The sequence below is a fragment of the Bos taurus genome, chromosome 3 (genome assembly GCF_002263795.3).
Source record: "Bos taurus isolate L1 Dominette 01449 registration number 42190680 breed Hereford chromosome 3, ARS-UCD2.0, whole genome shotgun sequence".
Classification (NCBI taxonomy): Eukaryota; Metazoa; Chordata; class Mammalia; order Artiodactyla; family Bovidae; genus Bos; species Bos taurus.
Window position 1 is genome coordinate 33,359,932 of NC_037330.1, and position 13,022 is coordinate 33,372,953.

General features: G+C 58.8%; 1 protein-coding gene across 1 annotated transcript; it reads left to right on the forward strand.

Moving 5' to 3' along the window:
- Window positions 1–604: 604 nt before the first annotated feature.
- Window positions 605–9,882, forward strand: ALX3 (ALX homeobox 3). The gene is made up of 4 exons (NM_001192553.2): window positions 605–881; window positions 5,957–6,273; window positions 9,070–9,198; window positions 9,574–9,882. The coding sequence occupies exons 1-4, from the start codon at window positions 605–607 to the stop codon at window positions 9,880–9,882; spliced, it is 1,032 nt and encodes a 343-aa protein (NP_001179482.2).
- Window positions 9,883–13,022: the final 3,140 nt, after the last annotated feature.

Consider the following 13,022-nt stretch of genomic DNA (forward strand, 5'->3'; position numbering starts at 1 on the left):
GACAGGAGGAAAACAAGAGATCTCTATAACGGAGGTGTTTTTGCTGAAGGCCAAGTTTTTCCAACTCCCAGTAAAGAGAGTAAACGTCCCAGCCCAGCCCCTACCTGTTCCTTGGCCATTATCCCAGGCTAAAAGTCAGGAGACCAGACCTAAAAGTATTTGTTGGGCCTGGAGGGGGTCTCTACCCTGAAGTGTCTCACCCTTTCAGAGTCAAGAGCCTCCGGGCCAGATATCAGGGCCAGTGCTGCTCTAAACAAGGGACTCGCCAAGATGCACAGACAAAAGGGACTCTACCCTCGAGAGCGGGGGTGGCTTCCTCCCCTTCTCCCACTGCTTCTGATACCAGGACTGGAGTGAATCAGGGGGCTACCGGGCTCCGAGGGGTTAACCCGCGCGGGGCTGCACGTGACGTGGATGGTTCCAGCATTAAGTCAGAGTGCGGCCCCCTCCCCTGCCCCCCCCGCCCCCCACCCCCCGCGGCCCGCGCCGCTCCCGGGGGCTCCGCGCCCCCGCGTCCAGGTCCCTCCCCCTTGGCGGGCGCTCACAGGCCGCGCGGGCAGCGCGAGCCCCGGAGCCCCCGGCGGCCTGTGCGCCCCGAGCCGGCATGGACCCGGAGCGCTGCGCGCCTTTCGGCGTGGGGCCCGGGCCTGGCCCCTACGCGGCCGCCGGGGACGAGCCTCCGGGCCCCCAGGGAACCCCCGCCGCCGCGTCTCACCTGCACCCCGCGCCACCCCGCGGCCCGCGGCTGACCCGCTTTCCGGCCTGCGGGCCCCTGGAGCCCTACCTCCCGGAGCCGGCCAAGCCGCCCGCCAAGTACCTGCAGGACCTCGGGCCCGGCCCGGCGCTCAACGGCGGCCACTTCTACGAGAGCCCCGAGGAAGGTAACGCGCGGCGCGGGGCACTCTCCCTCTTCACACCCCGGGCCCGCAGGGGCCTCCCCGCTTCCCTCTCCCGGTTGCTTATTTCAGAAATTTTCTACCTCTCTCGCCCCTCCGCACGGCTCTCTCTGAAGCCGGACCGGAGCTGGTCCTCACTGGGCGAAAGCTAGCGCCGTGCGGGGAGGCAGAGCCACGCGTGCCTCTGGCGGCGGGAAAGGGAGGCGGGAGGTCCAGGGAGACTGGAGTGGCGACGGCCCCGGGCCCCGTTGGGCCGGAAGACGGCCGGAACCGGGAAGCAGAGATCTTGCCTTGCCGGAGTTGGGCGGGAACTGACACCGAGGCCCAGGAGCCAGGCTTAACTCTTGGCCCCAGTGAGGGGAGAGAACCGCGGCTTTTGTGGTCGGCCCCGATCTACAGTGGCCAAGCCGGACTCAGCTGAGGGAGGTTGCGGCCTGGCCTCCCCCGGGAGAGGCGCTGCTGTCTGCGCCTTAAGGCGCTCGGTACAGTGGCCACGGTTGGTGAGGCAGTCCCGGGCCATTCTCAGTGCAGAATAACTGTGTTCTTATTTCCCAGACTAACCTGGCCTCTCCGTCGTATGCACGGCGATGGCCGCCCTTCTAGCAGTCTTGGCTTCCTCGCGCTGGATGATCACCGCGGGGCCGTCGGGAGTGGGCCTAAGTCCTGGGTGCCTCCGGCTGCTCCTGGGCTGATACCCTGGGCGCTAACGCCAGTTGGACCGTGCGGTCTCCAAAGAGCGCGCCTGAGGGGGCCTGAACCCAACCCCGCGGCTGCCACTGCACCGGCTGACCTGTGGAAGTGTCGGTGCCCGCGCCCACCTCATCTTTGCTGCCACATCCCGAAGCTTAGGCCCGGAGCTGAATCCTTAGAGATCGCCTCCCAACTCTCCTCCGCCCCGCTGGCGCCTCGCGGGCCTCTGCGGAGTGGCCAGGCGGCTCCAGCCTTCGCCCAGTCGGGGCTGTGAGAACGTGTAAGGGAGGGCAGGGAGGTGTGTGGGGGTCAGTGGAGGAAATGAGCGAGTCCGCGGAGCTTCGTGTCTGTGCCCTTTGAAAGAGGCTCTCCTGATAAAAACCACAGTTGGGACTTAATGAGAAGCAGTTGGCCTGGCTCCTCTGATCCCAGCCAGACGGCGGCGGCCGCGCAGCGCCGTGAGCACCGCCCGGGACACAGGTACCTGGCCTGGCTCGACGCGCCGCGTTCGGATGACGCACCCTGCGGCTCAGCTTCCCTGCTGGGCACGATGGATCACGGACGGACAGCCGGGATTGCGACCGACCCTGGCGCCGAGCTAACTGCTGAGAGCGCTGGAGCAGAAAGAGCGGCGAGGAGGACTCTAGCGACCGCGACGGTGTCAACAACGAAATGCGTGGGGAAAAAAAAAAAAACAAAAGTGTAAACAACCAAAAAGAGGGAAGAGGAAATTCGACAAAACAATAGTGGAGAGAGGAAAGAAAGAAAGGTAAAAGGCGATCAGCGAACTGGGCAAAACGGAAAGAAATAAATGAAGAACGAACGAATAAAAAGCGGAGGAGGATCGAAGGAAGAGGGTAAATGGAGAAGAGGGGAACGGACAAAAAGAGAAGCAGCAGACAATATGAAGAAAAAGAAGCATCCTAAAAGTGCAGAAAATAGCAAAATGGGCACAAGTAGGAGAAGGAAACTAACCATGCGGGTTGAGCAGAGGACAGACCAAACGAAATGGAGGCGCGGCGGATGCGAGCCGAAACTGGGTAGAGCCCCGGGCCGCCAGTGGCCTCCCCAGTGCCCTAGCCTGAACTCGGCTGGTGGGCGGGTGGCTTGCGTCCCTGCTATAGAGACGGGCTGCTAGGGAGAGACGGCCCGGGGGACGCGGGCCGTGCAGTCTGCTTGGTGGGAAATGTTGGTCAAAAGGGGGAACCCGCCTAATTTCTCGGCTTTTAAAATAACAAGCTCAAAGCGTTTCCAGTTTAGACCATGAGCGCGCAGCTGTGCCCCCTCTTTTGCGCGATCCCGGCAAGGCCCTTAGTTGAGCGCTCTAAAGCCGGCGCACCGCGCTCCTCTCCAGCCCGTGGCCGCCGTTTGCGGAGAGCGCGCAGCTCCGGTCTGGACCGCGGTAGTGTCGGGGCAGTGCCAGCAGCCTTCGCGCCCTCAGCGCGTGGCTGCTCAGCGGGCCAGAGAAGTGCCTGGCCTTCCCCCCCCCGCCCCCCGCCCCCCTCCACCACTCTGTTTTGCCGGGGGCCTTCCAGTCTGTCCTCTAGTTTGGCTTCTTGATCTCAAAATGCGCTCGCCGCCGCGGAGGCCCTGAGCCGGCTAACCCTGCTGGCCGCGCTTCCTGGGCCGGCCTCGGACTTAAGAGTACCCAGTCGTCAGCCCCGCTGAGACTAGGGCAAGGTTGGAAACCTCTCAGGAGAGCCCCAAGGCCCCACTGGGTGTTTCCAAACGGCGTGTAGGTCTACACCGGCTTCGGATCTTCAGCCGAGCTGGGGAACCCCAGGCTTCAGAGACCTCTGCGGGTGTCTTGCGCAGGGGCACGCGGGGAATAAGCTTTCTGGCGAAAGCTGAAAGCCTGAAAGCCGGCTAGCTGGTCCTGCGGCATCGTGGACGCCATCCATGGGGGACAGGGCGGCTCCCTATAGGCAGCCCGAGTTGTGCGGCTTCCAAGCTGCCATGGCTTCCAGTCAGTCGCTAGTAGGACCCGGGATGGGGGAGTGCACTGGAGAGAAGGAAGTGAGGAACAGAGCTCTGCTGATGCTCTTCCTGACTCTTGTGGTTCAGGCCGACAGACTGGTTGTGCAGGCCACCTGGCACCTCAGTGCTGGGCTCCAGGCTCCAGTGCTCCAGGAGCACTACCCCCTTAATCTCCCAGTGGCCCCAATAGGTACAAGTGACTCCTGTACAGAGCCCATGAACACTTTGAATGTACTCCAGGCTTACAGTGCATCGTTCCCATGACAAGCTCAGATTCAGACTACTGGCCTCTGTTCCCACTCTGCCTTTCCTTGACCATTGCCCTCCATTTAGCCCATCACCTCTTTTCTCTTCTGGGCCTTGCTTCTCAGGAGGCTGCTTGGTGTTCTGTGAGGCAAACCCCTGTCCACAGAGGGAATTCTCTGGCCTCACGCTGGAGTCCTCTGGGCAGATGGAGGTTTCAGGGCAATGGCACTGAGGAGGGGAGAAGTTCTGTGGTCCTCTGGGAGGGCTGCAGAACGGGCAGTCCCAGGAGGCCAGCAGAGGCCAGCCAGCTTGGCTCTTTTGGGGGTAGCTATTCCAAGAAGGCTTGCTGCATTTTCATCCCTGGTAGGTGGGTGGCTTAAGGTCAAGAAGGCAAGTCCTGGAGCCCCAGGTCTGATCCCTTCCAATCTGGGCATATCCTGTCGAGACAGACACTGAGGGCCCGGTGAGAGCTGAGCAAGACCTGGAGCTTTGGGGAGCCCTCTGCAGGGACATCAGAGCTCCTCTGACCCCCATCCCTGAGCCACCCTCACCCTTTTCTGCCTGGAGTCCAGCCATCCCTCCCTCTGAATCTGAGATACCAAAACCCCTCCCTCTCCAGCCTGCAGTGTGTATGGTGCCCCTCCCAGTCTCCCTGGTCTTCCTGACCACTTAACATTATCTGGTTCAAACTACCATTGAGTCGTCCTTCTTTAGGTCCTACCTGGTGGAACTAGCACTATAAGCAAATGTATTGCCCAGGAATAGAAGTCAAGGACTGAAGCAATTTCCCCACCTGTGCTCCACCTGAAACATGAAAGAAGTGTCTGGGCTGTCACTATGGCCTAGCCCAAGGGCAGGCCCTACCTGACTCTCCCCAGCCTCCAGGACATTCATGAAGCATAGCTTTTTTCACAGCCTGGGGAGTCCTGGGAGGTCACTCACCACCTTCCAGCTATGGGGGGCAGGGGCAGGGGTGAACCTCACCCAACTTGTCCTCCACAAGGAGACAGGGACTCATCAGATCCAGAGCTCCAGTACCCATCTCTTTGATCCTATCTCTCAGTCTTTTCTCTCCTGCCCCTCCCCACTTTAGTGAGCCAACACCAAGTCCTAGGAAAGAAACCGCCTCTTGGTGCCAGCTTCCTAGGCTTCCTGGGGGCCAAGCCCCCACTGGAGATGGGCCTGGCGCCAGGGAAGGGGCTGTGTGAATCAGTTGGGCGTCTCTGTGGCGTCGCTGCTGATATCCCAGAGGACTGTTGAGAAGAGATTTCATGGCGACGCTGCTGGGGGTCCTTGCCAGAGGGAGAGGGCGGGGTGATCAGGGTGACCTATTTTTCACCATGCCCTGTCGTGGTGGAGCTCCACCAAGCTTTCCAAATGAGGATGAGCACGTCAGAGTGGGGCTGCTTGTTAATCATGGGCAATGGGGGAGTCAGAGACTCCCAGGGAGTGGGGATGGACGATGGCGAGAATGCTGGGCTCTGAGGCTATGCTGTTCCCCGCTGTTCCCCACCTCTCCTTCTCCGAGTATAGCCTGTCACCTGTCTCTTGCTGTCTGATGCTGGGGCTTCAGTGCTTGCCCAAACATCAATGAAGAATCTGACAATCCCTCTGGAAGCTTCTTTGCCCTTTCTACACCAGGACATGAAGATTTGACATTGTCCTGAGACTGGGGTTTCAGAGAATAAGGCATCCTTGTCCTTGTCTGGTCCTGGAGCAGAGACCTGGGCATGAGGGTACAGGAGCCAAGGCCTGCAGTCAGGGCTAAGGAGGCAGGAGCAGGGGGCATCCCTACCCTCTCCTCCCACCCCTGGGCTTGGTCCTGCTGTGGCATCAATCCTGGCACCTCCACACTCTGTGGGATGCGCCACCACAGAGCACTTCCCCGAAATGAACCCTCCTCCGGCCCCAGCAGATCCGCCCAGACCACAGAGCACATGGTTCCCCAGGGCCCCCTCCCCAGCTGTAGGCTCAGCAGGCAGGCCTCCGAATGCCAGGCTCCCTTGAAGGGTGGCTGCTGGGAGGACGGAGGAAAAAGGAAGGGGGAGGCGGGGACTGAAGCGTCAACGTTCTTCCCCCTCCCTCCATTCCACCCACAAAACCCCCTGGTTCGGTTTCCATCCTCCTTTTTGTGTTTTCCATTGCAGCTGAGGAGAAGGCCTCCAAAGCTGCCAGCTTCCCCCAGCTACCCCTGGACTGCCGAGGGGGCCCCCGAGACGGGACCTCTAATTTGCCAGGCTCCCCAGGCCCCTGCCTGGCCAGCCTGCGTGTCCCTCTGTCCCCGGGACTCCCTGACTCCATGGAGCTGGCCAAGAATAAGAGCAAGAAGCGCCGGAACCGCACAACCTTCAGCACGTTCCAGCTGGAGGAACTGGAGAAAGTCTTCCAGAAAACCCACTACCCTGATGTATATGCCCGGGAACAGCTGGCTGTGCGCACGGACCTGACCGAGGCCCGAGTACAGGTGAGGGCACCTTGGCCACAGGGCTCCCTGGCTGCCTTGACCACCCAGACCGTGAGCCAGGCCATAGGGGGGCCAGGAGAGGTGGATGCTGGCACCACAGCGTTGCCCTTCCCTTGCCCTGTCAGCCCTCCCGGGCTCCCCTCCACGCCCAGCTCAGCTGCAGCCACAGGCTTGCAGTCCAAGTTGAGGCTCCTGTATGGGATGAGGGTGACAGCCTCCTGGAGTCAGAAGACCTGTGTGGGTGTCCTAACTTTGCCACTTACTAGCTGACCAGGTGACTTGGGGCATGTCACAGTCTTGGTTTCCCAATTTAGGAAAGGAGAATGATAGTACTACCACATGAGGAGTATCTTGGAGGATCACAGGTGTGACAGCATTTTAGATGTGAAATGCTAAACACGTCTCAGGGCCGCTCCCAGGGTAGCTGCCCAGAATGGGGAGGGTCCCTGCCAGGGGTCTCAGGATCATTGGTGCTTAAAGCCAGCCTGAGCCAGTGACCTCAGTGTTGCCAATTCCCAGACCGTGGCTGGGAGAGCCTGGCGGGAAGCCCCTGCCCACAACAACAAACTCTTCCCAACAGAAATCAGGCCCTGGGGCTGGATGGAGCTGTCGCCAGCTTCACTTGGGTGGGGAGCCCAGCCTGTGTGGATGGGGCGGGAGGACAGAGGGATGCTGGGAAAGAGAGAAAGGAAGGGAATCCATGTCCAAGGCTTGCTGGGAGTGAGAAGGAACACGAAGGTGGCGAGCAGGAGGTGGGGACAGAAAAGGGGGCTTCCATACGAGTCTGGCCCAAGAGGAAGATGGTCATTGCTGCCTTGCTCTGAACCTGCTTGAGACACAGCAGGCTCCCTGATGCCAAGCTGGAGGCCCTAGGAGAAGGGTTGGGTTTGGGCTTCTTGGGAAAGGTGAGGAGGTGACCTCTAAACAAAGGAGAGTCCCTGTCCCAGTGGACCCAGGGCAGAGCTCATGCTTATCACAGCCTGGGTGGGGGCCCCTCCAGAGGCTCTAAGGGAATATGGGAACGAGCAGTCAGTCTATAAAGAGGCCAGCTGCAGCCTAGCAGAGAATGCCCTTCAGTTGAATTCAACATAGGACTCTACTCTGCTGGGTCTTCCTGCTTCCATGTTCCTACCAGGTAGCCCCCAAAGCAGACTGAGAACTGTTCCCAGGGCTCCTCAGGGCATGGGACCATCAGGGTAAGAGGCCCAGCTTTCGAGATAATTCCAGATCACATAAGCTGTGGAAGTCCAAATGTCACATTTCCAGACAGCCCAGCAAGCCTCAGTGGGGATTGTGGCGGGGGGATGCTCTGAATAGCTACCCCCATGGAACTGCTTTGGGGAGGCAGTACACACTTTCCTCACTGCCCTTCTAGGCCTTTTCAACCCTAAAGGGGTGGAGGGATGGCCCAGACCTAGTCCAGAAGCTTCCATGATGCCTGAGGCCCAAGACCAGGGATGCTTGACAGGAGCATTGACACCACCCATAGACCCCACCTCGGTGGGAGGAGTAAGGCGACCACCCATGGGACAGTGCAGGGGGCAGGTTCAGAGCTCAGGGGAGAGCGGGTGGTGACGGAAGAATTACAAGAAAAGTGATCAGCAAATCCAGGCTCCTCCATCTGTCTGCAGAGGTCGTTGTTGCTCAGTTGCTCAGTCGTGTCCAACTCTTTGCAACCCCATGGACTGCAGGGGAGGGAGAGCAAATTAAGGATCAAGGAGGAACCGGTAGTGGGCCCTCCCTAGCCTTGACCCAGGCCTGCTCTGGGATCTGCAACCCTGGGTTAAGGGCCAGGAGTACGCCCAACTTCTTAACTATCGGGCCTTCCCTTCTGTGTGAGAGGGGGTGGGCAGTGAGGGACTCAGATAGGGTTGCTTATACACACATGCAGCTCCTTTTGTTGTGGCTCCCAGCCGAATCCCTGGAAAGCAGGAGAATGTGTTTGGTTTGGTTTTGATAGTGCCGATATCTAGCCTAGAGCTTGACACGTGCACCGGCACACACAGGACATAACCAGGTGACAAATCCAGCCCAGCTACGTGGGCAGCACACAGATGTGCCCCCCTCACCTCCCAGCTCAGTAATGAGTGGGGAAGAGTTTCCAAGACCGATGGTGGCAGTAGGATGCGATGAGTATCGTGAGAGCTCTGCTGGGTTTTTCAGGAAGTCTAGTAGAGGGTGCCCAGCTCACATGTATGTGTGGGGGGACGGGTAGCGCAAGCTGGAAAAACCTAGGCAAAGGCAGGAGGAGCGAGACAGCAGTGTTTGAGACGGCAGCTGGGGTGAGAGGCTGCTAGGAAGAACTGAGTGTTGTTGCCCGACAGGAGATGAGGCTGTAGGGAGGGGCAGGGGTCAGTGCCAAGGGACCGTGTTAAGGAGCTGGGCTTTAGGCTGTGGCCTTCAGGTTACCTTACTGCATTTCTCAGGTGCGGACATTGGGGAAGAGATAAGACTAGAAGCCCAACACGCATACTCGCCCCGGGGCTCTGAGGCCACAGACCCCAACACTACCCTTACCAGACACAGCCAGACTGGAGAACCAGTATGACTCAGCCTGCGGGGTAGGGGAGGGCCCACAGGGCCAGTAAACCCTCTCTGGGCTTGGGCTTCTTTTAGGCCCCATCCCAGGCCCTGAGAATGACGTGAATTTATAAGTTCCTGCAATTCAGAGTCACCAGCCTGGAGCCAGCTCCCCACCACCCACAGGAGGATACAGCCATCAACTCTCTACCCAGTGGGCTCCATGCCTCGTGGCTGCTTTGTCACCTCGTCAACCTTCTCCCAACCTGTCCCCAGGTCTGGTTTCAGAACCGCAGAGCCAAGTGGCGGAAGCGTGAGCGTTATGGGAAGATCCAGGAGGGGCGGAACCCCTTCACATCTGCCTATGACATCTCCATGCTTCCCCGAACCGACAGCCATCCCCAGGTGAGACCCCTCCCCACCCAGACTCAGGGCCTGGCAGTTCTGTGGGAAAGCCAGCCAGAGTGTAAGCTGTGGCCCCAGGGAGAGCAGGAGCAGCCTTAGGGCTCCATGTGACTGTGGGTGAATCACTTCTTTCTCTGCAAGATGGGCTTTGACCAGCCTCACGGATGTATGTAGAGCAGTTGGAAAGCTCAGTTGAGAAGTAACGGCAGGGGCCTTCTGAGATGTCACTGTGAGAGTTGGGGGGTAGGTTCTAGACCTGGGCCAAGAGGAAGCTCTCTCCAAAGCTTCTGGAGCCCTAAGGCCAAGAGAAGAGTCTCTAGGTGAGGGAGGCCCTGGGCCTTCTGATTCATGGGCTTGCTTCTTCTCTCTTTTCAGCTACAGAACTCCCTGTGGCCCAGTTCAGGGTCTGGGAGCCCCGGGGGTCCTTGCCTTGTGAGTCCAGAGGGCGTCCCCTCCCCATGCATGTCTCCATACTCCCACCCTCATGGGAATGTGGCTGGCTTCATGGGGGTGCCAACCTCTCCTGGAGCCCACCCTGGCATCTACTCCATCCATGGCTTCTCCCCCGCCCTAGGGGGCCACAGCTTTGAGCCTTCTCCGGATGGCGACTATAAGTCTCCAAGCCTCATCTCACTCAGGGTGAAGCCCAAGGAGCCGCCCAGCCTGCTGAACTGGACCACATGATCTGTCTCGTGGACACGCAGACTTGAGCTGCCCAACCCTGTTTCTGCTCCCAGCTGCTCCTACCCCACCGCGGCCTGGATGCCAGAGGGGGCGCACCTCTGCCTCCAAGCCCAGAAGTTTCCTGGAGGCCCCGGCAGAGCAGCTGGGACCCTCAGGCTTCCGCAGGGAACGAGCTACAGAATCTTTCCAGTTAGAATAAGGCAAGGCTGCCCAGGAGAAAGGGGGCTTCAAAGCAGGTAGGACTCTTCCTACCACACACTGGGTCCCCTCCCCCAAACTCTGGGCAGGAGGGAAAAAGATACTGCCCTGCTTCCTTCAGACTTCCTTCAAACTGTCAATCCTCCAGCTGAAACAACTGGCGCCTCATTCAGGGAATGCAGGAAAATGGGAGGATGAAACAGGTTGAACTAGGCGTTCCTGCCACTTAGAGGAAACCAGAGTCTTGTACAACCGCGCAGATGGCCTGCCACCACAGGGGGTGTGCACCCAGTGTCTGGTGCTGACAAAGGCCTGGAAACTGGAGGTCAGCGTAGAAGGCGCCCCTTCTCCCCTGTTCCTCTCCTCGTGGCCTATGCCCCCTCCTGCAACATGCTGTGGAGTCCTCTTCCCCTTCCAAGGGGCAGAAGTTCTACCAAAAGTTCTACCAGTATTTGAATTCTCTTCCATGAGATCAGGCCAGAGAAATGCTGTGGAGATCATAGGTTCCCTTGGTTTACTCATTGGATGTTGGTAAGAATAAAACAGATTTCCCCAGACTCAGCCCTTGAGATTCCAAACCCCACTTTTGTAAAGATACTTTTGTAAAAAAAAAAAAAAATGTGCTGCCCAGCATAATAATAAAGGTGGCAGTATTTTTTATACCAGGTGATTGTGTATGCCCAGGGTTTGGCACTTGGTTGCTCTAGGGCTGATCTGTGCCTGGGGTCCAGGCAGGGATCCTAGAGGGTAGGGGAAGATGAACCTGCAGCCAGCCCTCAAGGCCCATGCATGTCATGTCACCTGCCCAGGGTCCCTGTGGCTTTAGCTGGTACAGGAAAGCAAGGGGAAAAGCCTGGCTCTAGGGTTGCTGGGCTCACCTGGAAGGGAAAACTAGGGGTCCGAAGGGGAGTGAGAGAGCTGAAACAGCTTGTGGGTGAACTGACACTGGAGGGGAGATGGAAGTCTGGGGAGCCCACTGAGGGTTCTGAGCTTCCCTGAGCAGGGACCCCAGAGTAGTGGGGGTGGGGCCATTCCCTGCTCCCAGATGCCCCAGGAGCATGTCTGAACTGTAGGGCAGAGACGAAAGCCAGGACCCTTTCTTGTGGTTTCAGAGTATTACCCATTCTATCCTTCATCCCCGCTTTCTGCCTTATCTTCCTGGAAGGCAGGAAAAAAGCAGGCCCGGCCCTCCCACCCTCCCAGTAAACACAACCACATTGCTCAGAGCAGCTTGGCCTCAGCTAGCAGCCCAGCTACCCCCATCCTGGGCCTCCTCCAGGCGCGGAGAAACCCAAGCACACAAAGACTCCAGTGGCCAGCACTGTGCTTCTTCCCGAGGAGGGCGCAGATCCATCGGATGGATGGATCTGCCTAGTCAGTGACAAGGCTCCACCACCCCCCGCCCGAGGACCCCAGTGTCTTCCTTCTCTTCCCTGAGGGCCTGGCTTCTGAGGTCCAGGTGTCCTGAGCCCATGTCCATCAGGAAGGGAAGAGCCTGGGCAGTAGGGAGAAGCAGTTCCAGCCACCACTGATGAGCAGCACCACCTTCCCCCAGCTGGTCAAAGATGAACTGGGAAGCAAACCCACCCTTCTACTTCCAGGGTTAAGAGCACTGCACTATACGCTTCTTCATCTAAGGAGTAGCCAGCAAGATTTTGGACTGTCTCACAGAAGATGATGCAAAGAGAAAGATTAGTTCTCCAGAGACTGAGTGCCCACTTGAGCCACGTCTTATGCTGGCTGCCAGACATAGAGCGGTGGTCAAGAAAAACCACAACGCCCTCTCTCTCACAGCTCAGAAAGAGGGAAGAGGAAGGAATCTGTGAGAGCAAAGGAAACAGAAGTGGGAAAGAGAAAGTGAAGAACACAAAGTCGAGTCGGAGATCAACGCAGCAAGGGCGGGAGAGGCGGGCAGGGCTGCAGCGGGCCCTTTGCGGGAGGGAGGCCCTGGTGGGGGAGGGCACAGGGAGGCCGGAGACCAGCTGCTGGCCCCCATCCAGGGGCATCTGCCCACAGCTCATATTTTTCTGTCTAGTGACAGCCAAATGAAGAGAAAGCTAACTTTACAACCGCCCACTTCACACATAATGAATATGAATGGGCATCCCAGAGCCTGTTCCCTGGGATTATCTGTGAGTTGACGGGTTCTCCCACTGACTGGGCCATCCCAGCCGGCCTGTCCCCTGGCTGGGACTCGGGCAGCCCTTCCACCTGCTTCCCATTAGCCGTCCTCCCATCCTCCCCTCCTCCTCCTCCACACCCTAGGCGTCTCACCCCAAGACACAGCCCCCAGGTCTCTAGACGCCCCTGCCCCCAGTCTCACTCCAGAGGCAGCCTTACTCCTCAGCCTAGTCAAGGCCAGGTTGGGGGCTCTAATTCACCCTTTTAGAAAAGGAAAAGGGAAGTGGACCCACTTGGAATCTTGAGAGGAGCTAGGCTTGGTCTCCCTTTGCTAAGGCTCCTCTCCGCTCCTGTGGGTCCCACCTAGAGAAGCCCTAAATCTTGATCCTGCCAGGGGCTCAGACACCAGACCCAGAGAGGAGAGCCCTAGCTAGCATGCCCTTCAGTCTCAGCTTCCAGTCTCAATCCAGCATCAGGAAATGCTTCTTATTACAGCCATTCAATCTTTAGCCCCAGGCACTCCCAATCCTTTACACATCAGCCTGAATTATAACCCCAATGCACAGACCCTCTGCAGCCCCAGACAGGAATGGAGCCCAGCATCCTCAGGAACTGGGCATTTCCTGTATCCAGCAGGGGGAGAACAGCCTCGGCACTGGCTCATCCCTGCTGTGAGCACAAAGCATGCGCTCCAGGAGCCCTTATTCCTGATGCTGGAGCCCCCTGCCTTCCCCTCAACAACTGAAGGCTCCCCTCGCCTTGCCCCTTCCCCAGTAGGAGGGCACTGGCTGGGAGGAATGGGCCCTGTGAGGCCCTCCAGA